This window comes from Lingula anatina, chromosome 5 (genome assembly GCF_051362555.1).
Source record: "Lingula anatina isolate TDL-2025a chromosome 5, LinAna3.0, whole genome shotgun sequence".
In the NCBI taxonomy this organism is placed as follows: domain Eukaryota; kingdom Metazoa; phylum Brachiopoda; class Lingulata; order Lingulida; family Lingulidae; genus Lingula; species Lingula anatina.
Window position 1 is genome coordinate 4,401,226 of NC_141771.1, and position 27,445 is coordinate 4,428,670.

The following is a 27,445-nucleotide window of genomic DNA, read 5'->3' on the forward strand; positions in this document are numbered from 1 at the left end:
TATTTATAGCCATCGTTGTGCAGCGACCCAATTGGCGTCACAGTCAAGTTGCGTCACTTGCACGCCGCGTCAGCTCGGTTCATTTAGAGCGTAACGTGAACGCAGCTTAGAATCCAATACTGTTCAATCATTGGCTTTAAATGGGATAACATAGCCGAGTATTACCTGATGCTGAACACAGGTGTTTGTTATATTCAGGTAGATCGTCCGTGTGTGTTGGGAGATGCCGACATTGTGTAGCTGTGCGAGGCGCAAGAAGAGGGGGAACAGACGGGGAAGAATACGATTGTATCAATCACTTCAAGAATGGGTGTTAAAATATTTTCTAATCGGCTAAGTGATATTCATTTTTGTTTAAATCAAGACCGCTACTCGAAAATATGCCACTCGAAGTAAATATAAGATGTAAAAATAGGCGTTAACATCCAGTGTTCTACATCCACGGTAAAAATTTAATGGCAATAAAATGCTTCTTATCTGCCAATCATTATACAATTTAAATATATTTGTTAAACGTGCTTATTTTATCTGTTCACTGTAAATATTAAAGGCGGGTTTTCCATCTTCCCTAGATTCGCCGACCCAGCGGTTAGTAAACCGGGAAGCTTTTCTCCTTTACCCAGAGAGACAATACATTAACCTCGTCGTACCCGACCCCCCCTCGACGTCACCCTCTCTCCACCCAAGCACATTGTCATCTCTCTCTGTAGTAACCAGACTGAAGAGCTCTCCCCGAGACGGTAAACATCCGAGGAAAATGTCACCAATTGCTCCTCAGGTTCAAAGTATGTAACCGACCAGTGACCAGGTGGAGTGGAAGAGCAGGCACAGGTGTTTTTTGGTTGCTAGGTGACGACTTATTAAGGGGACAGTTACAGTGGATTAAGGTGCTCGAAGAGAGTGATCAGTGTCGGTGAGTGATCACCGGCGATTGATTACACGGCCTGCCAAGCATAATAGGGTTAACAATTTGGAAGACCTGCGACTAATTATTTTTCATTTAGGAGGACAACAGGTAAGTTGATGTTCAGTTACAGCTAATATTGTCTCCAGAAAATGCGCTTGAGTATTTCGACTGGTGTAATAGAATGTGAATTAATTGATGTAAGTAGTGTAGATTGATCTAAACATCGGTCTACTAGTATATAAGTAGGACATGACGTATTCATGATGATAAAACTGCCTATGCATGATGATATTTCTATTGGTAAAAAAACATGATAGTATATCCATCAATACTAAGGTCAGTACATTTGAATGAGTGTACCTAAATGTACGTGTACGGCCTAGTAGGGGTAAACCTACCTAAGACTGGTTTTGTTCGGTACAAAAAAGGTCAAATAATGAATAGAACTGACTTTTACATCAGGTTTGTCTTTTAAGCAATAAAAATTGTGTCAGAAGACGAGCTTTGAGATATAAAGTTACATTTAAGGACAATAAGCGTTCATATCCAAATGCGAGAAAAAACAACTTGTTCGTAAACACAAAATAGGCCTGTATAAAGACGCACAAGCTATGAAGTGATTCTTTCAGTGGGAGGCGGATGAGCTCATTTATTTCCACCCTTTTAATGATGGCAATATATATTTTATAACACGAAAGGATTGTCTACAATATAACCCAAACACGTGTGTTTGTTCCATACACGGTGTCATAAATAATAAAAGAGAAACTAAAAACAGAGAGGATCAATAGCCAAAAATAGTAGAATATGCAAAAATCCATAGGATTATGAATAAAGACGGGATAGAGAATAGAGCAATTCTCCAGGTTCACATGTTCTTCTATATAACACTTATATTATATCCAGGAATACAAATGGTACATGGTCACGTCTTTTCCAGGACGTACCAAGTTTTCTTTCTAATCCAATATTCATATATGAGGGTCTTCTCGGATGTCATTTAATTGATGATCTTTAAGTTCTATGTGTTTCAATTGTTAGCAAATACTCGATCGTTTTGAATTAGTTTTTCTTGTCATTAGTTTATGATTGTTTTTATTTTATAAGAAATGAAACTCATGCCATGAAAATGCTTGATTACAATCTTCGTTTTGGTGCCACTCACGATCACTGTGAGTATCTAAATTAACTTAATGGATACTTAACCATGAAAGGTACATTCAAACTTCTACTCTAAGAAGATGGGGCTTTAAAGGTTGAAAGTTTATCCTACAGGTGCAAAAATGCAAGAGAGAGAGAAAGAGAATAATAACTGAAAAAAAAACCTTTGGTGTGAATACTCCCAAACCAACGCTTGCATACGCTTGCACTTATCTGAACTTTCGACCACACACATTCACACGCAATTTAACTCAACGCATGCACGCACACGCATAGTCGTGGTTACCTCCAGGTTTAGTTCATTCACCCAACAAAGTTAATCAAATGTCACTCTAGACCACTATAGGGGCTTTCTTTTACTATCAGAATTATTTCCTACTCTCCATTGTCACCCTTATTTTCAGAGGCACTGGGCTCTCGTCTCCATAGCCAGTATGCTATGACCGCAGCCTGGTCGACCCTCTACCAGGGCCACGCATATAATTTTCACATGATATTCACGGTTATTTCTCTGTCTATCTACTACATGTGTAGCTGTGCACATCTTTGTCCTGCGAGGCACCCAAGATTTCTGAGCAAAAATATGATAAGAATTTATTCAGACATTGATATACATATATAAAATAAACATAACGGAAATTGAAGTTTTGAAGTATAATATGTTTCTAAAAGTCTATTTTTTTGTTTGTTGAAACGAGGAACAGCAGACGGATAAAAGCTCCTTAAAATATTTCTTGATCCTCTAAACGTTAAAAGTCTACACTTGCTAGGTAAGAAATTAAAAAGCCCAATCGAACATAATTTTTTTGTAAGTGACACTTAAAGAGGGGAGATCAAGGCCAATGATTTTACTGCACGTTTTTGTCATGACATCAACTACATATAAGTCATAACCCAGCCGCCCTCTGCTCTACATAGATTAGCCTGTCTGGATGTGGCTATCGCGAAGCAAGGCACCGGCGAAATTCCAGTTCCCTCGGTTACTAAGGGAAACGTTGGATACTTCAGTATCGTTCTACCTTCTCGTAAGAAGACAAACATTTTGGTCTAAAATCTGAGACCATATTTCGATCTATATTGCCCTTTTTTGAAAACAATCCCAAGTTTCCTCAAATGACCGACAGCTGAAAGCAGTAGCCGTCCGTTTAAAATCCGATGTATCATGATCAGTTTACCAGCTATATATTGCTTATCTTATAAGATATCTAGCTGATATATATTTTAAGAGTTAGGGCATACTTTATGTGGATTTTATAAGGGAAAATAGTTGAATCGCCCCTCGAAGTCATTGGGCTTTTCAGAAATATAGAAAGGGTTGGTGAATTAAGCGAACGACAACAAGAGTGTTTTTTCTATTTATTTATTTGTTTGTGTTAATATAATAGTACATATTACTCATCAAATGTAAGTATACAGCTTCAAATCATGATTATTGAAAAGTTATCTTGGTAACTACACACTGTCTTTTTTTCGAATACAAAAATAGAGAATAAAGAAACACAATATATGACAAACAGATAAAAGAATAAATATTTGAATAGATGAATAAAAACACTGTAGTGGAACCAAACCCTTGGTACAACATTTTTGTGGAAAATCAATGCCTTGAAATAAGCAAAAAATCCATTAAGTAGATTAAAAATATTTTCCAACGATTTTATTTCATCGTCTATCACCTTGCATATACAAAGGTAGGCTGCTGGTTCCCACATTATATGGAAATTAATTGATGTAAAAATCATTCACAAGCCCATTTTTATTCCTTCTATCAGTGAGCACGAGTTCTCACGTTTGTTATTCAAAACGTGACAATAGTTTGAATTACGGTCAACTCCTATCTCTTTGATCGAATGGATTGCTTAATGGTTCGAAGAAAGAACGACATTAAGGTTAAAACACGTACGGTAGATATTTTTTAATGGAACTAGTGGATCTTTTGTGCCAATCAACGCGTTCTTCGATTGAACACATAGCTGGTGCTTTATTTGGCGGTCGCCTCTTAGATTAATGTTCGATATCTAAGTTTCCTGTCAGGTAAGACTAATTCACCGAGCTCGCGTTAGTTATGAAAATGTTGCGTAGGAGTCCGTAAGGGTACATAAACGGGTGAGGTGGGGGTGGCGTAGTTGAACCTGAACCCCTCACTCTTTTAGTTCTAAGCGCAGAGAGCAATGGATATGAGTGTGAATAGTACACTTCGGTAAATAATCAAAATATTTAAATGAGAACCAAGCCAATCATGCCCAATATCTACTCATGATACGTGACCCCCTACCGTACACACACACACACACGCGCGCGCGCGCACGCGCTCTTAAAGATGCTTTTTTTTATACCTTTATTTTTATTCAGACCAGTCTACCCCAACCTTTTCCATTATATATGCTCTATTTTTCGTGATGCCGATCAGGTCGAATGAACAAGGTTGACTGCAATGCTTTTAGAATTCTGCTTCAGATCATCCAAATACTATACAACCAGCATGGATGGCGTCACATCAATCAATTGAAGTTAATATAGATTACGATTTCATAAAGACATCAGGTTTAATATGAAGCTCCAACAAAAAAAAAGCAATACGAGTCTTACAATGCACGGTTTCAGTTCTTGCCTGCTGCTTATGCCACCAATCAAAATAAAGCCAAGATCGGATTTGGCAACAGGCTTTATCAAACTGTCAAACTATTATTTAGCTTAAAACCTGGGAAGGGTGTTTACATTTCATTAAGAGCTGCGAAAACCTAATTGCTACCAACACCAAATTGATGAACAATTTGTGGACAAAATTGGAACTGCGCTGATTCAAAAAGAGGACATTGATTCTGTGAGTAAACCCGAAAGGTCCGTCCTAGAATGTGAGTTTATTTGAGAAGAGAGATTCGAACAAATACTTCGTTGCCGTGAAATGTTGACTTTGTCTGCGGTATGCGACAAAAAATCGAACATTTTTTCATTAGAGACAATTCCACGAGAGTCCGGTCAATCTTTGAAGGACAAACACTGAGAACAATTCACAAACCTCAGACCAACCCATTACAACTCGTTCTCACTGGACCAAATTTCTGTTCCTATGGTGTACATATATTTATATAGCACTATCGCGTCGCCGTTACTGTCATAATCAAACAGTGATTCGATACGTAGAAGCAATGAAGTTAAGTCAGTGCGCCATTATCGAATTATTTCCTTCGCTTAAAGACCCACTTTTCTGATCAATAAGCACAGTAGGTTTAATGGACTTGACATAACACGTTTAAACAGTAATGTTACACCATGTTTCTGAAACTGAAATTCAGTAGCAGGCACACACAAACTTAATCCAGACTCAAGCTTAAGAACACATTGTACCGTTTTCGTACACATTGTGCGGCAATTAATATCGGGTCGGAATCACGGATGGCAAGTTTAGGTAGCCTTGTTACAATACTTTAGAAATATTTATATATCAGGTGTGTAGGGTAAGAAAGGGACTTTTAAAAAGGCAGAGTGGAGTCAAAACGACAATGGGCGGTTACAGTCACATCAAATCATCTTGATGTCCAAGGGTTAGCTATGGTTAGTTTGCTAATTAGCATCTATAAACATCACCTTCTGCGTTCATTATTATTATTATTATTATTATTATTATTATTATTATTATTATTATTATTGTGAGCATCTTTGAATAGGTTTTCAGACTGGCGTTCATTCCATCTAAATATTTAAGAGTATCGTCAGGGTTTCCATATGGTCAAAAGAAGGTCCTCTCTGAATCAAACATTTATGTGCATAGAACCTTTTCCATTTCTCATTTCACGGTAAAAAAAATATATATATTCAGGAAAAGAACTCCCACTTTAAAATTGCTGGCGAAAGCACTGTCCATCTATACTCTATTTCAGTACATATAATTAATTCTAAAAATGTCTCGTTTATAAACATTAAGCCTCAGTAACTTAATGCCGCGTGAGTAGTTTTGTTAATTGCAGTGGCAGAGGAACCCTTTTTTGTTCAGTGCCAGTGGATGTGGCTTATATATTAAAACGTCATTGATTAACTTCTGTGGGGACAAATTGATTAAGTTAACTTAACTTGATGCTAAGGTTGCCATTAGCGGAGCGACCTTAGGTAGGACTTAACTTACACGACTGCGTTCCAATGAACTCTTTTTAACAATAATCAGAGGCTTGTTATCATACTAAATTGATATGGTATCGAAACGAATCCAACTGGAAACTATTATCCAAATGATGTGATCCATTATAAAATGATTAAACAAGCCCTACATATATAACGTGAAGGATTAAATTGCCTGCTTTTTCTTTCGCGTTTATTCTGAAGGTATTTCCTTCTTATTTATGACATCGGGATAGAATTAAAGGTGAGCAATTTAAAAGCGCTGGGAGTTTTTATGACTGTGTATCGTATTTCTCTGGGGATTTCAATTTACTGGGATATGTTGACGAATGGGGTGTGTTTAAAGGTCTCGCGAAGGTCAGGCAACTAGTGTGAAGAAATAAACAGATGCAGATGAAAACATGCGTGCGCTACTCTTTAGTAGAAATATTAATTGAATAACTCTTTTTCGAATTATCGAAAAGCTTTCCTTAGAAAATCAATACCGCAGGTAGAGCAATTAAAACGTCCTTTGATCTCCCTTTGTAACAGGTGTTCGTAATGGGCAAATAAGTCTTAATCTTCACTATTAAGTAAGATATAGTAAGATTAAATGATAATTGAAGTAAGCGCTTAGAAACGCTTTACGTATTCATATTCTGATGCATACAATACCGGAGTATTGACATAAGAATGGAGTTTTACTGGACCAGATAAAGTATATAGTATTATTACATACAATCGGTTCAAAATCGCACGATTTATACAGTCTACTCAAAGCTGCTATTAAACTGTGGTTGATGGGAATCCATAAGGATCATAAGATCGATAAGTATCTACGCTAACAAAACCATAGCCAACGTAATACGGGGAACACTTTTATTTGACATTTACCTCTGGCCTTAACTTGGGTACAAACTGCTAACAGTATTGGGAGTATAAACTTTGTGAAAGAGAGTAAGGTGATCTTGTAATAAATAAATAAATAAATAAATAACAGTACCGACAGACCTTTTGTATCATTTGTTACGTTATATTGTAGTTATACTTTATCTCTTTCAGATTAAATCCACATCTTTTTTCTTATTCCAGACAACATTGTCCTCAAATCAGCGCCGGGGATTAAAAACGTAATTTCTTTCAACAATTGGCAAATACAGATTGTCTTTCACTGATCTTCAAGACGAACAACTTCGCAAACAAGTTAAAAATGTCAAGCGCAAAAGGAGATAAACACGTTAAATTTGGATTAGGTGAGCGTTTGGTTTTTCTTAAGGATGATTCTAACAGGGAAAGAACGCCAAACTTAATAGGAAGGGAAAGCAAGAATGGAAGATATGGGAATAGTACGCTCGAGAACAAATCGACTTCTTTTTCTCCCTCCTCTTCTTCTTCGAATTCACCTCGGCATATTCGTGCGCTCACAGCAGCTGGCAGACGAGCGGATTCCAAAGGCAACTTTCGCAGTCGCACCTCTCTTGGAAAATTTTCAGAAAGAGACTCTCAGATGGACAATGTTGCAGATGTTAGCATTCCACAGGTTTCAAAGGAGAGAAAACACATCAAAAGTGCCCTTCGCTCTTCTAAAGAAACGAGAGAAACCAGCATTACTGACCAAAGAGTCCAATTTGCAGACGATAGAATTAAAGGTAATCGATCTCCTCGCTCAACGATCTTGCCAAAGATTAAAGTCGCATTTTCTGATGGATCAGATAGCACAGAAAATGCTTTTCAAAAGGACCTCACTGATATTAATTCGAATTTAACCGATGCAAGCGACCAAAACCACAATTCCGGTGTGATAAAGTCCAACTCTGGTGACGAAGATAAAATGCCTGCTGGGCAATCTTTTGACACCACGGCAGCTAATGAAACTGCCATTAAAAACCCTCTAGTCACTAAAATTACACAGGACGGATTGATGGCGTTTCCACTATCGGGTGACTCCGAGAGTGATAAATCGTCCGAACTAGGGCAAGATCGGATAAATTCGGAAAACATCGGTTATAGTCGTGAGGATTCGATCACACTTACACAGGGAAGCGAACACTATGCAAAAAGGGACCAGGAACTGAAAGAAAATAATTCGCCAAAGGTCTCCTTTACGGACCAACCTTTAGGAGGCAACACGCAAGTTTCCACAGAAACAGGGAAAGGCAGTGATAAACACGTCGAAGAGCCCAACAAAGGCACAGGGGCAGACGATAATTCTGAGATTGACGAGGAAACTAAGGCGAAACTGCAGATGATATTTTGGTTGAAGCAGAAACGGGCAAGAGAGAAAAAAGAAAAACTGGAAAAACAGAAGAGTGATAGATTTAAAAAGTCCAAGGTGAGGTGATTATTTTTACCTTGTATCATTTTACTTAGCAGTAATTCTACTCTGCCACACTCTCCAAACCATCCCTCACATGCCGGTCTTTGAACACACGCGCGCACACGTGTATACATACACACTCGCACACTGGCAAACGTGCGCACACGCGCACGCGTTATAGCTCATTATATATATATATATATATATATATATATATATATATATATATATATATATACTAGTTTATCAACAGAACTGAACAACAGCGCGTGCATTCCGGTATTTATATAATATTTGTTTGTTTGTTTATTTGTGGTTGTTGTTTATTCCTCTTATGTATGTAACACGGGTTTCATTTCCTCATTTTATGCCCATTATCACGGAAAATACTCATTTTGTGGAACACATTTTCAAGTAGAGCCATAAAAGTACTTTATAACTTTTTTATGACTACAAAACATCAGTACCAGTAGTTCTTTCTATGGGATTTGGGGCCGCGGACATTACGTGGTGAAGGGATTAAATAATGCCATTAGCGTAATTTACAAGCGCCCTTAAAACTAAAAAAAGAACATGAACAATCCATCCCGAGAAAATGGGGTGCCATATTATTTTATGTCTTTCTTTTTTATTTCCGGCAAGAATTATTCATCCAGTTAAGAAAGTGTAGCTTTATATGCTAGCAGTCACGTATTTGCTTATTCACACACGCACGCACATACGCGTGTGCACTTATTTCCCTAAATGCATAAGCACAAGCACGTTTGATAGCTTTAAGTCTGGAGTAATAAAAAACATTTATGCAAAAACAGAAACTTTGTATTTATATTAAAAGAGAAAAGCGAACCGACCTACCCTTGCAATGGGCTGTTTATTTGTTAATTCCTTGCATTTACGGAAACGTATTAATAAGCACGTAGTGAATCGCTAGGGTCTGTTTTAAAAAAGCGACTAATACCTAAAATCGATTTAACCAAAGACTGCGGTGGAACTTAGCAGACTATGTCACACTTCAGAGTAATCTATAAGGTCTCAAGTCAAAGCCATTTTTTTATAAATAACCCAGAGGGGATTTGAAACGTCTTGGCGACGATTTTCGCCACGGTTGTTGACATATTCCATTAAAACAACTACATTAACTGTGGGCTATCGTTCGAAAGGCGCCCATGTTCCGATACTGCAGCGTTGACTTTACGAAAAAAAACATCTCTGTATACTTGCCCAAGAACAACTTGCAGCCATGTTCTTAAACGTGCCCCGGGTCACTGCTAAGCACGAGAAACCACAAGCGAACGTGATACCATTATCTTACAATTCTTGACACACACTTAAGTGGTGCGGGCCAAGGGTGAACAGTAAAGAGTAATATAATGCCACAGAAGCTGGGAAGGGGGCATGTTTTACGGGTTTTCACTCAATGCCATACAACGGGTGCGTTACTGGAATGTGTTCAGGCTCTATTGCGTATGATCCTTCTACATGTTTAATACTGTAGAAAAGCGCAGTTAAAGTGATATAATATTATATGTAATGTAAGAAAATTTATTGTAACCTATGCGCCGGCATTTACTGGCAAAATCGCAAATATTTATTTTTATGGAAATATGACATTATTGAATTAGGTAATGATTTTATTTTTATTTATTTATTTTTTTTTTTTTTGGAACAGAAAATGTTATCTAATTTTTTGTGTGTGTTTCCTAAAAGTCGAAATAAACATTTTTTTCGATATAAAAATGCTAATTATTGGTCCATTTTGCTCTAATTCTCTAAATCTACCTTTTAATCGAGAAGAACATTAGGAGTAATTTAATGTCACCTAAGCTGGGGTGAGGGCATGTTTTACGAGTTTTCACTCAGTGGCTTACATCGATCAAAATAACTTGGACAAATACATCGTGTTCAGTTTTTTTCGTGACAAAATTTAGGCTAAGGTTTTAAGAAACTGTAAATTTAATCAATGTCATATCAAAAGAAAAATCTCTAACCAATCTCTTAATGGCCTTAACTTTACTTTTTATTTAATTCTTAACTATATATTTTTTTCGAAATTCTTTTTATTTTTCTTCTTTTCGTTCTTTTTTCTTTTGGAAATAGCGGCATTGACTCACATAATGCCGATTTGCCATTCAATTCAGTGTTTAACTTCGATGGAACTTGACAATTTTTCAAATAATAATAATAATAATAATAATAATAATATTCTCACATTTCAGGCTAGAAAACAGTTCCATGACGCAATATGGAAGGTTCGCTGGATCATCCGCTTCAAGATCCTGATGAAAAACCTCAGTGCCAGAAAAACCACGCAGTCAGCCACAGAGGCGCATTGGCACGCGACAAATATGGTCAAAGAAGACTTGGACAAGCCGCTGATCTTTAACAAGTTGTTCTTCGCTAAGGACAGGGTAAGGGCATGCGGTAATTACTAGAGAGTGAAACGACAGAAAAAAAGGCGCCCATGCCAAGCACTAAAATTGTGACCCACTTTTAACAACTTGCATTTGAATAAAGTGATTTTTTGTTCAATCAACAGCTAAATATTGAAATGGTTTACCTCCAATATTTCGATGTCTAACAGGACATCTTTATAATTCCCAATGATATTTAGCTGTTGATTGAAGAAAAAAAACACTTTATTCTTATAAAAGAGCACAGCTGATGAAATTCTATAACTGACTTTTTGTGTGTGTGTGGGGGGGGGTATGCGACAGTGCATTGATGTAACTTACCATACTTAAATTAATAAAAGAATTAATGTAATTATTTCTTGATATAGGCGTACGACCGTGTGCCACACTGGGCTCAGGAAGTTCTCAGGAAAGAACCAGATCAGAGAACAGACGTGGAGTGTAGGAGAATACACGTGCTACTTCGCGGGTTGAAGGGAATGAATCGCTTCACAGAGAGAATACAGCTATATATGTGTAAAACTGCTTGGTATCAGAGGTAGGGACCGTGTGTGTGTGTGTGTGTGTGTGTGTGTGTGTGTGTGCTTGCTTGCTGTGCAATTTTGTTAGCATGTTTATATTTGTGGATTTTGTATGATTGCCCGATACAAGTAGTAATAGAGAGGAATGATTTTAGTTTCAACAAATCTTACTTTAAAAAACCAAACGTCGACTAATAATATCACATGAATTGTTGAATTAATAGTATCACAGACAATGCTTGTCTGTGATACTATTAATTCAACAATTCATATATATATATAGCAGACTAATGAACTTTTTTAAGAGCTAGTAATATTACATTCCACTGATAACTATAGATGTAACAAATAATCATAAAGAGATCATCAAAACGACCAGTCTTAAAACTTAACATGCTGTCTCAGACTCATCCTTGTCCTGTTTTTCAGTATCGACCCTCAGCGCGTGGTGTTACGTAACGGTCACGTGGGACAGCAGTTTTACATCATCTACTCCGGCTCCGTGTTCGTCAACCTCGATGAGACCACAATTACTGGAGAGAAAATAGTCCGTACCGAGGCTATTCTGGGGAGAGGGGAGTCGTTCGGGGTACGAGAATTCGATATATTTTTTGTTATCACTTTTATCTAACTTCGTCATATTTAGTTAGTTAGTAATATATTTATCATAATGTATCTATTTATATTACTAATTGCTTTATTTTTTTTCTTAAATTTATTTGTTTATTTTCATTTATCTATTTTATTACTGCTTGTTGATGTTTCGAATTTGTATATTGTCTTGGTACATTCACGACATACCTGTTCTTTCTACAGGAACAATCTCTACTCCGTAACGTCCTGCGTACGGCGACAATATCGTGTCGTGAGTGGTGTGAGTTTCTGGTGGTAGAGAAGGACGTCTTTGCCGAGGTCTGCCCCAAGATATTTGACGAGGAGCTGGCCGAGAAAGTGGAATTCGCTAAGTAAGCACTGCCCTCTGGTATCAAAGAGTCTCTGGCGTAGCGTACAATTATGAAGAAGAGACTGTTACAATGATTTTGTAAGGCTACTAGCGGACCCTGTGAGTCAGAGAGTAATTTAACACCACTTATTTCTGATTGTGTTATCATATGTGGATTATAAAATATATATATTTTTGAAAATTTAGCAAATAATTCATAAATCATGTAACATCAACGTATTTACATTCGATCACTTGATTAAAAAATATCTAAAGCGGGTTTTTTTTCTACAATCCAGACGACAAGCGATGTTCAAGACAAAATGGTGGCGAGAAGACGACATAAAGAATCTCTGTTTTGAGGCTCAAATCCAAGAGGTTTGTCAGCCAATAGATTGGACTTTCTATCCATATCTGTTTAATAATTAACATCTTTTATTAGCACATTAAGTTCCACTCAAAAAGACACTGTATTAGGCTATCCATAATATATCTAGGAGAACATGATTACTACAGTAGATAAGAATTTTGACTTCAAATGTGAAATGACATGTACGGGATGATGTTATTGTCACTTACAGCTGTATTTTATTAATATGGCATTCATTGGCTGGAACAGGCCACGTCCTCCTCTTTTAGCTTATAAAGCACGCCCTTCACTAGCCCTCGGAAAAAGTATAAGTATATGATACAGGACAGAACGAACCAGCTTCCATTCATTTGTTGTACATGTTATGAAAAAAATCCCCTCATCTACTGTTTATATCAGAGAGGTAAAAATGAACTGCCCCCCCCCCCCCCCCCCCCCCCCCCCACACACACACACCTTCCCAGTTTAAAACTCTGGATTAGCCAGTGACATTGTAATATCTTTGTAACATTTAGGTCATATATGCGTTTTATATCCATAAACTTCTATCTATTGCAGTACAAGACGAACAAGGTGATTGTGACTAATAATCTCGAGGACGAGTGGATCTACATCTGCATGGAGGTGAGGAGAATGATTGGGAATCATGTGGGCTTACTATGAGTGTGATAAAAATGGCTGTTCTTAAAGTTACTTCTTAATTTCGCATTATCAAGCTTTTAAAAATTAGGAAAACTACATTATTCAGGCCTACCTTACAACCAGACTCGGCACCGAATGATCCTGAATTCACCGGTAGATCAGACCACACTACCCGTTTTCAAGGTGTGTGTCAGATCGCATTACACAGTATCATACCCTGAACAAATTTTGAGTGGTGATGCAATGCTTTTCAACCCCGCTGAGAATCGTCACTATACTATCACATCGCGTACTAGGCAAGAGCGGTGTCGCGTCTGATACTGTGTAATGCGATCTGACACACACCTTGAAAACGGGTAGTGTGGTCTGATCTACCGGTGAATTCAGGATCATTCGGTACCGAGTCTGGTAGTTGGGTAGGCCTGTTATTTGTCAAAGCCACGTAATGTTTAGGATATTAAGAAATCAAAGGCCAGGGGAGACTGTAGAGCACTCTAGCGTCATTATATTATATTTTGAACGACTTAAACTTTAGAATAAAGTTTTAGTAATTTAGAATTGAGACGTGAAGGAAAAGTGTAATAGCCCTTTTCTCATTGTAGGGTAAATGCCGCGTTATAAAATGTTTAATGCTGGACGAGGATATACGGCGGCGAGACAGCGAGCATGTGGACGTGAAAGAACTGCCCCTTCTTGAGTGGGAAGAGGACATTCCTGCACATAGAAGGAAGGGTGGGTGTTGGAGTTTTTTTAGTGATAAATACGAATTTAAGCCAAGTATGTTTATTGTTCTTGTCCATCCGGCATCATTAAAATGCCCCTCCTTCTCCGTCTCTATCTCTCTTTCTCCCTTTCACACACAAACACACACACACGAGTATTCTTAGGGGAGAGGGTTATCTTATTCAAATTTTTCTTATATGATAATAAATAATACCAACAGTAACCATAGAATAATGGGGAGGGGGAGTTTGGTTAAGTTGTTGTATCAACGATAAATAAACAATGACCCTTGTTGATGAATCCTAAACGCTTCGTTACGACAGTCATATTCCAAAAGAAGCTAATTTAATCACAGCTGTTTCTAATTCCATGTTGCTATAATTTTTATCTGTAGCCTCGAATCAGGATCAAGCAGAAACAAAAGAACAGAGATTAGAAAGAGACAAGTCTCGCCTTCTCAACTCCATGGGACTGAAATTTATGAACGAGGAAAAGGTAAGGCCAATTTAGTAAGGTCCCGGATGAATTTGATGGAAAGAATTGTACGATTTTTGAAAAGGTAAACAGACAACGTTAACAACGTGTTTAACTTGCTTTAATAAATAAGAAAAAACTGATAAAAACGAACAATCATCAATTGTTAGATAAATGAAAAGAAAAAAAACGAAAATTTCATGAAATATACACTTGCTTACAAACTTACTGACCGACAGGAGTCCGGCTCAACAGAGGAGCTTTTAAATCCGACAGAGGGTGTTTTACCATTGTTAACGTCTAAGATCATTTCTACGACCGACACCCCAGATTTGTCAACCATTCATCGAGTCAAGAGAAAAATGATGTTTCTGGCCGCTATACTAATATGGAGGCGAGGCTCAGTGAAGGTTCTTCTCGTGAAGGGTGGCATCGTGTTGCACGTTACACGTGTAAAGGCACATCTTAGTTCTTCCTTTGTCACACGGCACGTCAGCACAGATCCTTTATTTATCAGAAGTGAGATAGTTAAAACGGTTTAAGACGATCTCCCGGACGCTGACTGCATTTTAACGTCTTGAATGCTGGAACCCTTTTTTCTGTGCACGTGCGCTGGTTGAGCTTAATGCTCAACTTGTGGCTCACTCGTTGTTTGGTCGAAAACAAGCGGTCTACCTCCTTGAGGTTTTCTTGAAACAGGATAACTTAAGCCGTTCCTTTTTAGCAACAAGTATACACACCTGTGCTAAAAGAATAAAAAAGATAAACCCGTCTTGCACATACATTATTTACCGTAAACTTAAAGTCAACCCATTTCACGTTACCGTTTGTCGGAGATATTCATAGATGTATGTATTTATGTATGAGTGCCTGTTTCTACACGTTTTTTTTTTTTTTGTATTATTATTATTATTATTATTATTTTTGTTTATTTTTATTGTTGTTGTTATTATTATACATACCAATACCTGACAACAGCATGATAATCGATTTTCATTAGTTGACAGACAACGTTTGATTTTATTGGAAACGCGTGGCCTTACATTTTATTTCATTGTTGAACATTTGGTTGTAAGACACGTGCGAAATACTGCAATTAAAACATTATATAGTGTAAATTAAGCACCTACATTACCCATTTTCTTTGAAAATTATGCGCAATGAACATTATGCACAATGAACTTATATACCCCTGTACTTGTGTTGCACATAATCGGTTGTAATCAAATGCAAGAAAAATAATGAAGTCGTTATTAATTATAACACTAGATAATACGTTGGATTTCATGCAAATCAAACAAAAAAAATTAATACGTCCATTTACTGGATCGTATTTGCACAAGGGTGCATTATTGAAGTGAAAAACGTGTGTAAAGAGTTGGAAGATAGATAAGTTTATTTGATTCTTTATTTAGTACATTAATGTACAATTACAATTATTTTGTTCTCTCTCCACACGTTGAGACACTAGTAATAATCTGTATGTTTCCCTCTTTAGGACACGGGACCGAAGATAATCGCCCAGGACAACAACGCCATTTTGAAGAAAACCCTGGAGGGAGGGGTCGTCTCCCTGGACACGCTGATTTTACAGAAGAAACGAGAGACGAAGGGAAGAGAGTTTATCTACCTGGAGATTGCCAATTTGAACCCAGAGGAAGTATTCGTAAGTGCACTTAATTTATGAAACTGAGAAATTAATGCAACAATTTGAAGTTTTATTATTATTATTATTATTATTATTATTATTATCATTATTATTATTATAGGAGTCGTACTAGAATGCCTGGTGTAGAGACATCAGTTCCTGTTAACATTAAACAGTGATGAGTAAAATGAGATTAGTAAATGGGGTTCGTAAATGGATGTAGAGGCTATAGAAAAAAAAACGTCATGAAATGATATAATCGCACCCTCTGCTCTCCCGTACCATTGCAAGCAGCCCTCCCACACATATAAACAACCATATAGAAAAATTGACATGAAAAAAAAACTGTCAAATTTTAACTGCAGTTGTAAAATCCTTTCTTTTTCAAGGACCTATTTACAATCCTCCGTCCTCCCGACCCCAGAGCTAAGAAGCAGTCTTCCCTTCTCCTCGTCAGCTCCGGGGCCAAAATGTTAAGAATCCGCCGAGCAGCTTTCTTCAAGTTGGCCGCAGAAGAGGCAGTGGATTATGCGCTCTCTCTTGCGGCGATTGACAAGTAAGATCGTGATTTGTTATTTAAAATCCATGTCAATTATCTTTTCATATAGCAATAAAAGAAAAGTTTCGATAGTTTAGTTGTAGAAAGAGGCAGCATAATGTAAGATTTAACGTTTTATCGGACCATTCTATAAGAATGAACTGTTTGAACCCCCTGCCATGTCTTTTATTTATACACAATACACGCAATAAAAATTGAAAAATTTGATGCCATTGTTATTGTTTTTAATTAACTGTTTGATTCATGCCCACTGCTTGTGCGTTTTATTTAACCGTTAAAAGATTCCATTTTGCGTTTATTTATTTATTTATTTATTTATGTCCACAGGTACCCTTCAGATATAGAGTTGCTGGAGTCTTACACTGACAAGGCTACTTGGGACGGGTACAAACAACAGGTTGTAGACGACGTGGTGAGTCCGTTACGTCAACAGGCACGGCGCAGCTACGTAAACAAATACATGGAGGTCATGAACGACGCCAAGCGGAAACAGAATGTTCGACTTCTCTCAACCCTCAGGAGGAAGGAAAGGAAGAGTCGTGGCGGGAATGCGACAACCACGAGTCTGGAGGAATATCAGAGGAGGCGCAGTTCGGTGTATTCTAAAGACAGTCGAATACAAATTGAAGAGGTTGATGAGCAACCAGATATTGTCGAAGAGAGCAGCCCGTCTTGATCCCTGGAGTTGTCATAAGGAAAATTATTTCAGTTTTATTTTTCATGGACACCCACCCAGTGACTTAAAGTGTGGCACCTATGTACAGAGGTCATACATCTACGTACTCATAACATTCTACTTTTGTGGATTAAAAGTGATTTTTTTCCATTAGTGACATTACTTTTCATTAATACATCTCAAAAGGAGCCCAGCGTTAGGGGGTTATATATTTTGCTCCACCCTAACCCTAGAATGATAGTCAAATTGGAGAACTACGCAATCCCCCCAAATGTCCGTATGGGCCATATTGCTACGCACATGTACTGGACCTCGAGAGACAAAGCCCTCTCAGAGGCAAAAAACTGTGATAAATCGGCAGCAGGAAATATTTTATCTCAACAAATGTGCAAAGACAATCATACCTTAGATTTACAGCTGCAGCATAGCGCAATGTTAATTGTTCTTCTTTGAATAAAATATATTTTATCACATTATTTGTATCGCCTTTGTTAATTTGATTTTAAAAAATAATAATAATAAAGAAAAAAAACATTGGGTCTTTTATGTTGCCAAGTTTAATAACGATAATTAAATAAGTAGCCGTAAAATCAAAGGATTGTTCAGGAATAATATGCAAAGATCGATTCGAAATGAACACAAGTATAAGCCGACACCTTGTAACATTTTATTTAATCATTCCCACGCCTATATTGCATATTTAGCGTATTATTTAATATAATTAATGATCTCTCACTTTTACTGAATTTTTATGTGATAATAAATATGACAAAGTATACCGCATGCAATTACAAATTACTTATAATACCAAGTGGATAAATGAGATCGGTTAGACACAATATTTAAAGGAATACAATGCACGGTAGACCTTTTAATAAAAAGAATAAAGAAGATTTGACAATTTTCCCTAAAGTATATCCATAAACTACCTTATGTGGAAAAAGTGGGCATTTTTTTCTATGAAAATCACATTTGTGCTATATAAAGGACTAACGCCCATTGTGTCCCTTTAACCCTACCCGCCCGTATATATTGTTACCACCACCCACCCAACAATGCCCCTCCCTCCTAGCATGAAGAAAATTATGCTTTTTTATATAAAGTTGTGAGCAGCAAAAGTCACTTAAACCCTACCCACCCGTTCTCTTCCTTCCCCCTTTCCTTTTATGAACGCCCAAAATTGCGACAAAACTTACATTTAATTCAGAATTTATCACAGAGAAGGAATGTTTACAAATGCAAGATATTCTAAAAAAAGATGTCTAGAAGACTCGTAGGACCCAATTCAATTCGCCCACACAGCAGTTTTTGCTTAAAATTGTTGATATGATGTGTCTAACAGAAAGAAAAAAGGCTACTACATATATCTGTTCAATTTCACTTGGCTCCTGGTCGGCCATGTGGAAACCTGTAAAGATGGTCGATAACATTACATCATTCAAATAATTGAAGTTCTCCTAAAAGAGTTACTGCGCGTCTTAATGCCTCTATTGAATACCCCACGCAGAATAGTCAGAATAGATATTTCAAACACATAATCGCAGAGTCATAGGTACGTAACGGTGCAGTCCAAGTTCACCAAAGTTATCGCATGAGTGTATATTCAAGCAAGGGAAGGAAATTTAACCCATCAAAATTAGCAAACACATACGCCATGTCGAGGTCCTTGCCGGTGAAGACAGCTCCCTCCCAAATCACCCTATTGGTCGACTTCAGGTAATACCACTTGCCTTTGATAATGACGGCCACTTTCTTTGCACCCGGCACTTCGACCTTGAACTTGATGTTCTTGTTCAATTTAAGGTCCCCGTAGATTGGTTCGTGGAGTCGGCATTTCATCCAACGGGTGAGGGCCTTAGGCGAGACTTTAGGCGGGCATTCTGGCTGTTTGGGACAGAATATAAGATAACTGTACAGACAGTCCATGGTTGGGTTCGAGTCCTCCAGCTCTGCAGCGTAGATTGAAAAAGCATAGTAGCCCTGCTCGGGGAAACGTATCACGTAGGATACGGCCATTTTCTCTCGATACTGCTGAAAGGCGAATCGGTCAAAATTGTCGTCATGGTAATCGTAATTCCCACAGAGAAGCTTATGGTTGACCTTGACCGGCTTTTCGAAACCGAGGTCAATTACTAATTCACCACGTGATTCGATGAATGGCTCTTGGTGGCTCTCCAATTCGAGGCCCAGCGCACTTGCAGCCGGAAGTGGCCCAACGCCAAGAGGAAGGAGAGGGAATCTGAATTTAGAATCCGGCTCTATGTAATCACAACGGATGCCGAATATACAAATGCTGTTGTAGACCTCGGAAGATGACCTGGAGTCGTTGGCAAAGATCGTCAGCGTGTGATCACCGCGTCTGGGGATGTTTACGTTAAATATGATCTTATTATCTACAATGTGGTGGATGGCAAAGCGATCCAGGATCTCCCCCTCCGACTGCAGTCTTGTGGTGAAGGAAAGGCGGTCTGGGGTCTCGCAGCCGAGGACGATGTCGACTTTACCAGTGTCCGTGGAAACCATAGCGCTCTGGTGTGATCTTCAAGAGTTAATATAATAATAATAATAATAATAATAATAATAATAATAATAATAGAGAGGCAGATTACAGGATTAAGCGGTCTTTCTTTCATGTAGGGTCCGCCATATTTGTGCCATGGACCAGTTGACACTCGTATTTTTTTTTCATTCTGTATGGCCCCATAGGGAAGATAAATATTAGATGTACCAGGTTTTTCCCTCAATAAATACTTTTATAAATAAAAAATAAATAATTTTATTTATCTATATTTTTATTTTCACTTCTTATTTTTCATTTAAGATTTAAACAATATGAAACAGATATTACAGACTAAACACTATTGGTGCTTTTAAACGAACCTCAGACTGAGCCCATAGTGGAAAAAATGCGACTTGAGCAACGGCATCTGGACGAAATCCTCCATTGTGATGGGCTCCTCCAACAGCTGCCAGTTGGGGTCATCCGGATAGTGCTGGTGGATGAAATCTTCCGGATCCGTCAAAAAGTAGAAGTCGTCATACTCGTAGCTGCATTCTTGGGATTTGGCGGCGTCGTCCTCTGCGCCCATCCCAGCGTAGGACCCTCTGGATGGATCACTTCTGCTGGAGCCTTCCCCGCCTCCGCCGCCACCGCCACGGAGACCGCTGTTGATTCTTCTCGCACCCCAGTGGGTGTCCACGAATCGCCACGAGCCGTCCACGTAAACCACGGTCCATTGGTTCCGAAATCGTTCGTCAGCAATCGGCATCCCTGGCTTGTAGCCGAAACTTTTGGAGTAGCCTTGGATGACGTGACAGTGGAGACCGGCGTAACTGGAGGAGAGAAGGTAGGCTGGTATCATTTATTTTGGGGAATAGACCTCACAACTTTATTGCCATTAAACAAGAAGAATAAGATGATTAAGAAAACGTATGTCTGAAATTACCATTTGTTTCATTGTGCACTGAAAAATTACTGTACAACCCTGTAGCAATATTGACTTCAAATGTCATAGCATTACGTAGACACTGATAGCAAACTCAAACACACGGAAGAACTATCAACCGCCAGTAATCAACACTAGATATATAAAGTGTACCTGCACAGTCTCTTGAACAAGTCGTGATAGCTCTCCAGTCCGTATTTTATTCCCCGCAATAAGAAAAACGGGCTGCTGGGATCAATGTTGCCAAAAAACAACATCTTGTTTAAGTCTTTGACGGTGATCCAGCGAAATATGGCACTAAAAGATGAAAAAGAGCCTTATAGATTTAACATTAAAGGACATATCAATGGAAAATTGTTTTTGCTTATCAACAAGGATTATTGTAAGCGCAAATAAAGCACCGATTTTACTCAAATAATTTTACAAGATAATCAGGTCAAAAGCAAAAGACAATTTCGTCAATGATTTAAATTACAGATTCTGTCACTACGTTCAAATCACCAATGTACTCAATCGGTAGGGCGGATTGTGACGCGCTCCTCAATAGAAGCCCAGGTGACATGGTCAAACCTGCCTGGATACACTATTGTATTGTTTTACAGGAAATTTAATTCAAATTCAAGATAAGCTTGAGTACCCGCTTTGCCTGCGGATTCTTACGTTAAAAAACAAGTGAAACATAATTCAAATACTTACCAGTGATTCAATATAATCAGTACTTACCGTGCTTTTTCTACCTCATTTTTGCAGCTCCGCACTAGCCAGAAGACTAACTCGGTGAAGCTGTTTTGATCCCAGCTGGCAACCTAAAATGCAACGAGATTTTAAAAAGAAGAATTGCCTGTCGCACCTGGCATACTAGTGACCTGCAGTCTTTTTGTCACATCTAACACATTACATATACTCATCCGTCCGTCACGTCAAACGCAATATATATACTCGCTTGTCTAACATAGGTATTAGATGTCATGCGAACAACAGACAGTGGAAAACAAAAAGATGTGTTAAAAGTTTTAAAATACCTAAAACACACTATCATACGTACAATTGTATGTAACAGTGCACATTTGTTTGACAAAGGAACAAAAAAACCTAGGATAGGCTCTCAGAAGTGGGCCTGTTTCATATAGGGACAGTCTGTATTTTACCTCAATAGCCTGATGATCCACGTTCTCGAAGGAAGCTGAATTTGCGATCAACTCCGCCTTCTTTGTGGTCGGTGGTCGGGGTGGTGGTACCATAGATTTGTGCTAGATATAATGTAATGTAATAAATAGATAAATAAATAGACATGACGTAATACTTTTAAAAATATTGACTGCCTATAGGTACATGTACTAGTGTTTTACTAGTGTTGAAGCTTTCATTAAGCGATCAGCTACAATAACTGCGTGATGTCATAGGATAAATGTATTTAGTAATAAAAAAGAAAGGGACAAAACCCGGTGAATCAGTACTGCTATGCAAAATACTTTTTTCTACAAAACTTGAAAAGAAAACAGCCACAATGATGCTCGTGGATTACTTCTTTCATCTTTTATTTGTTGCCGCAAATTCCCAGTTCCAGGAAATCCCTCTTGATTTCTTTTTGATGCCCTATTGATAATTCGAGAGGTATTGAACTATCGCTGATAATTCCAATTAATTACTGGACTTGCATTGTTTAATTTTAAAATTCGAAAAAAAAAAAAAAGATTGTACGTCTTAAGCCTGTTGTAACCCCTGACTACATCACGCCATTTGGTATCACCTACCTTTTTAGAAATGAGCTGCAGCATTTCACTGCTCTGTTTATCTATCATTCCGGACAGACGGTCTCGTTCCTGCGCAGACAGATCACTGAGCAGATCCTGCAGACGATCTTGCTTCAGCGTTTTGAAGTGCTCTTCAATTTGGTACTTCTCCTTGTTGAAGTCGCCGGTGAAGTAGCCTAGATGATTAAACAAACAAACGAACAAATAAATAAACAAATAAATAAATAAATACCACGTAAGGATATCAGGTAATTTGTATGTCTTAAAAAAACACCAATCTAATTCGTCGCACATTTTGTATATTCGGTAAGGCAAATATTTAGTTCCAGAATATGGATGAAGTACCGTTTTCCACTTCATAGCTGGTACCCATAGTATGAATCCAGTTATCATTTTAAGTTCTCATCTTAAATGGCATTAAGGTCTACCTGAGAATTGGCTTAAGGAAAAACGTAAATACTGCAGCAAGTACACATACCTCGATCCATTTCCTTCAACAAATTCTTCACAGCATGCTCCAAGTCTCCCCGGATCTCGCGCTCGAGTCGTTTTATCTCGGACTCCCTCCGGTTTTCAAAATCCTTGAATATTTTATTCTCTTCTTCCCTCTGCTTCAGCTCCAGCTCGTTTTGGGCAATGAATATCTTGTCCTTTTTGGCCTCTTCAGGGATGGCATGGGCGCCGGTGGAAGAGGTGCTGGGTCTAGTGCGAAGTGTTCCGTCAGGAGAAGAGATGGTCGCCTGCTGGGCCAGCATTTCAGCCAGGAATGGAGGCTAGAGTACATGTAGGTATACGTTTGTGAATGTGTATAATAAACAGTGGCAGATGGAATATGATTTATCAAATATGATTTATCAAATATTTTATATATATGAACCTTTGGCCAGAGGAATGTTGGGAAATACTTCTTGGGAAAGTGAAAATCAATCCAAAAATCAATAATATCGACCATCAACATCCTTAATTAAGAAACAGCATAAATAGATTTCCAAACCCTACGGTCTTCCATGACAATGGCAAGCTCAGTTAAGCATTATGCAAAGTGAAATTACTCTATGTCATTATAAGAATATTTTTTCACCTGACTGGCGTCCAAGGGGTCATACTGGCTAAGATCCGCACCGGATCCTCTCCGTCCATACGGTTTGGCGTAGTGCCGTTCAGAGTTATTCACCAAGGCCTGGAAGAGAACCCCCTTCTTGTTTATTGAAGTGAAACAACATCAGTAAGGGCCCCTTTACACTGGACGGCGTCCTTTCTGCGTCCAGCAGTACGGCCCCATTTGAGAGTTAAAAAATTATAATACTTTACGTGCCGACAACTGGCCGATCATTGAGCATCCATTCTGATACAAAATTAATGCTCGTGCTTCCTTATTAAGACCACAGCGATGCCAAATTTCATGGTCGCAGAGATTACGCAGAAAGGACGCCGTCCAGTGTAAAGGGGGTATAATTAAACCATGGAAAGATAATTTTCATTATGATTTCGGTTCCAGGTGAGTAAAGGCGTGCCGTCTTCATGCCCCCCCCCCCAAAAAAAAAATAAATAAATAAAGGGCATTTTAAAGTACAACCATAGTATAGTATTAACTTGTGTTAGATGTTCGCCAATGGGCTGGCGTCATTTGTGGAACGTTTTCATCCGATTTCATCAGTATTGATCAACTTAATGGAATTGATATAAATTCTAATCTATTTAATTATTTTTCAATTGGTTTAATTCGTAAACTCAATCTCAATTTTATAAATCTTTATCGATTTTGTACCTCTTGATCCCCACCCGGTTGCATCCTGTCAAAATCCGGCCCATACAACTCCTGCATAAACATTCTGAACTTAGCCCTGTCTCTTGCGGTTAGGGTCTGGATCATGTGCATCATCTTGTCGTCAAGGTTCTTCCGGTTGTCTGCGCCTGCGCGGATGCGTAGAGTCTCGTAGTGACAGTCGTCGTCGATGAATGCACTTCGGTTGCCTGGATACCAAATAAATAAACCATGCATCAGTTAAGAGTGTTTTAGTTACTTTCAATTTGCATAGAACTGTTTGTCATAAATTATGTATTTTTTATTAGGGTCACATTCCTCCCGATGACTATGTGCATAAAAAAGTAATATGGAATTAAAGCAAAAAACAAATAACAAATGACTTCTTTCAACAAAATGAAGATTCATACCAAATAAAGATCTTTAAGAAATAAATAAGCTATGTTTATGATGCATCTATTAAGATCTACTAAAAGGTGCAATATCTTATCGAAACTTTCGACCCTTAGGCCTTCATCAGATGTTCGAAAAAAAATCTTCATAGATGCATCATTGTGATAACTTATTAATTTCAATGAAACGATGAGACTTATTCTTTTTTGTAGAGGAGTTTAGAAAAACATGTTTCACATGCACAGATGCACCAGCGTCTGAATGTCAACAGGATAACCTTGGAAGAATAATTTGTCAACTGATATATTCCGTGACATATGTTCGAGCCTCCAGATGGTACGAGGAAGTAACATGGTCTGAAATGCAGGCAAATCAAAACTGCATTCACATTTAAAAATTCTAATTTCTTGACAACAAGTAGATAAAAACATATGGATGCAGGATGTTTTAACGGAAGAGTTTGGTTTGAAAGCTGCCGAGTAATACATTGCAGAAATATGTTGCGTTTGTTTTGTATTGCACGTTACTATGTTCGGATTGTAATTGATAAATATGGCTTCAAAATAAAATAAATACATAAATACATAAATAAAGATGCACTAAAACCTTGGTCGCCGTATCCCTGCCCATTGGACGGCACGTAATCGTAGTCACCAAGAGAATCCCCGGCTTCTCTCGATACGGGATAAGGGGATTTCCCGGCAAAATGATCCTCAAGGCAGGAAGCAATGGTTTTAACCGAGTCACGGTCAATCTCTCCGTTGAGAAGTTTGTCTGTAAGTTCATTGTATGTTTCTGTGTCCTGAAAATATCGATGAAGATAAGGGAGCGCAGTATTAAGTAAACAACTACAGACTATAAAGTGAGACAATTTACTCATCAGGTAATCCATGTGTTAATTAAAGAAGTTTGAGCGGGTGTTGAAATGACGAACACTTCCCATTCTGAAAACCTTTATCACGCGAAATATGTAGAAAATAACCTCATTGCATGCTTAAATACCAAAAACTCAAAACTTGTCACTTCGGCCCTTACTTGTTGGTCCAGGGGTACTTCCGGTTGCGGAGGCTTTTTCTTCCGGTTCCGGTCATTTAGGTATTTAGCGTGTGAGAATTCCAGGGCGTAAGGGTCGTACTCCCAATCTGTTGTATCTTGGATGCGAATCTAAGAAAGTGAAATTATCCACAGACCAAGTCTCAATACATACATGTACCGTACGTGTGATGATTATGCGCATGAATACTGTGAGACACGCATGTACTAGAATGTGATTCTGTCGAAAAAAAATAATTGGAAACAATCTTATTGAAAAAATTAAAATACTTTGTCTGTGGGATCAAGAAACTGACACAAGATTTTACCTCAGGAGCTTTTGAGAACGACCTAAAAAAGAGGCCGAATCACTGAAGCAGGGTGCTAGCTTACTCACGTGATTGTTAAACCCCCGATAACTACTGATTTGCTGTGCGTTCATTGCATTCCGTATGCCAATGGATTCGTTGTCCATTCCATGTTTTACCACTTTTGGAGCATGCGTCTTGCAGAACACTTCCTTTTTCCCTCTTTCTCCATGACTTGACACGGCAGCAGTTGACAGGGTCAATACCACACCGCATTCTATACACCGGAAACAGCCCTTGAGGTGATTACAAAAAGTAAATGATTTCCTTATAGAAGATTTATTGAACAAATGGACAGACAGAGAATATACAGCAGTAGTTGTCTTAAAATCGTTGGATATTTCGTTGTGGTTGTCAAAACTATCGCTAACCCATAATTGAAGTGACATAATTGACGCAATAAAGATAAAAGAAAATGACGTAAAATCGTTATGCATTTTTATGAAGGGAAAACCGAAATAAAGATATATGGGCTGTTTTATATGTCGTCTGTATGCTTACTTTATGATAAATGAGCCTATCCACTGTTATTCTTTCCGCTTGGTACACGGCACGGCGACAACGGTGGCATTTGTCACTTCTCACTGCCTTTTTAAACATATCATAGGAGTCAGAGCTACTTCCCCTTACGGCCCTCCGATCATCTTCGGATAACATCGGAGAGTTTCGGCCACTTATCCCGAATTCCATCCGGTCCAACAGTCACACTTGTTTCTAATAACAAGACATACAAATGTATATTTTCAGGAAACCTTGGACCTTCTTGACGCTATAGAATATTTGAAATATCTCTGTTAGAATTGAAAATCAAAGCAAAATTAAAACAAAATCAGATGTCCATTTTCGGCCTACAGACGAATAATGATTGCGAAAGGCATTTATACACACCTTCAAAACTGAAAAAGAGCCTTTTCCAGTGACCGGCACGTCTCCCAGTCGCACAGTTTCGGCCCTAATTCTTCACTGATCTGCCAGCGTTATGATCACAGCATAGTACGACTCTAGTCTGGTAGAGACTGCAGTCATTATCACCTCCACCACCGCCCTGTGTTTACGTCATAAGTCGCATCTGGTGGCAGACGACAGCTGCTCCTCAGGTGGTCACATGGTTCCGGTTGTTTTCTAAAGGTCGCGATATATATATATATATATATATATATATATAGACGTCAGATTGTACCTAGGGCGCTCCAGTTGCAAAGTTGTGGTTGACTGACTTTCTCTCTCTCTCTCTCTCTCT

General features: G+C 38.2%; 2 protein-coding genes across 5 annotated transcripts; one reads left to right on the top strand and one right to left on the bottom strand.

Annotated features, from left to right (window-relative positions):
• Nucleotides 1-61: 61 nt before the first annotated feature.
• Nucleotides 62-17,923, top strand: LOC106156840 (uncharacterized). 4 transcript variants are annotated; one of them, XM_087013331.1, is made up of 14 exons: nucleotides 62-198; nucleotides 573-1,015; nucleotides 7,256-8,495; nucleotides 10,697-10,888; nucleotides 11,260-11,429; nucleotides 11,842-12,001; nucleotides 12,229-12,377; nucleotides 12,655-12,733; nucleotides 13,284-13,349; nucleotides 13,970-14,099; nucleotides 14,485-14,585; nucleotides 16,063-16,230; nucleotides 16,602-16,768; nucleotides 17,099-17,923. In XM_087013331.1, the coding sequence occupies exons 3-14, from the start codon at nucleotides 7,374-7,376 to the stop codon at nucleotides 17,445-17,447; spliced, it is 2,853 nt and encodes a 950-aa protein (XP_086869457.1). In that variant the 5' UTR covers nucleotides 62-198; nucleotides 573-1,015; nucleotides 7,256-7,373; the 3' UTR covers nucleotides 17,448-17,923. The 4 variants fall into 4 exon arrangements, with proteins under 4 accessions (XP_086869457.1, XP_086869455.1, XP_086869456.1 ...); XM_087013329.1 differs by having other exon boundaries at nucleotides 177-310; XM_087013330.1 differs by having other exon boundaries at nucleotides 194-288.
• A 169-nt stretch (nucleotides 17,924-18,092) lies between these two features.
• On the bottom strand, nucleotides 18,093-27,303 carry LOC106156849 (hillarin). The gene is made up of 14 exons (XM_013532277.2): nucleotides 27,094-27,303; nucleotides 26,707-26,919; nucleotides 26,235-26,441; nucleotides 25,841-25,969; nucleotides 25,412-25,607; nucleotides 24,416-24,621; nucleotides 23,729-23,827; nucleotides 23,126-23,420; nucleotides 22,648-22,823; nucleotides 22,042-22,143; nucleotides 21,617-21,699; nucleotides 21,047-21,190; nucleotides 20,328-20,780; nucleotides 18,093-19,986 (listed from the first exon to the last, which is right to left on the bottom strand). Exons 2-14 carry the CDS (start codon nucleotides 26,893-26,895, stop codon nucleotides 19,032-19,034), a joined length of 3,234 nt encoding a protein of 1,077 aa, XP_013387731.2. The 5' UTR covers nucleotides 26,896-26,919; nucleotides 27,094-27,303; the 3' UTR covers nucleotides 18,093-19,031.
• Between the last annotated feature and the right edge of the window lie 142 nt (nucleotides 27,304-27,445).

What these genes read in the sequence shown, in the direction of transcription:
- LOC106156840 (XM_087013331.1), top strand. Translation starts at nt 7,374, where the DNA reads ATGTCAAGCGCAAAAGGAGATAAACACGTTAAATTTGGATTAGGTGAG. An exon ending in TTGAGGCTCAAATCCAAGAG is followed by an intron (nt 12,734 to 13,283) that starts GTTTGTCAGCCA and finishes TATCTATTGCAG; the next exon opens with TACAAGACGAACAAGGTGAT. An exon ending in TCTCTTGCGGCGATTGACAA is followed by an intron (nt 16,769 to 17,098) that starts GTAAGATCGTGA and finishes TTATGTCCACAG; the next exon opens with GTACCCTTCAGATATAGAGT.
- LOC106156849 (XM_013532277.2), bottom strand. Translation starts at nt 26,895, where the DNA reads ATGGAATTCGGGATAAGTGGCCGAAACTCTCCGATGTTATCCGAAGAT. An exon ending in AATGAGGTAGAAAAAGCACG is followed by an intron (nt 21,191 to 21,616) that starts GTAAGTACTGAT and finishes TTCATCTTTTAG; the next exon opens with TGCCATATTTCGCTGGATCA. An exon ending in TTGTTCAAGAGACTGTGCAG is followed by an intron (nt 20,781 to 21,046) that starts GTACACTTTATA and finishes TCTCTCCTCCAG; the next exon opens with TTACGCCGGTCTCCACTGTC.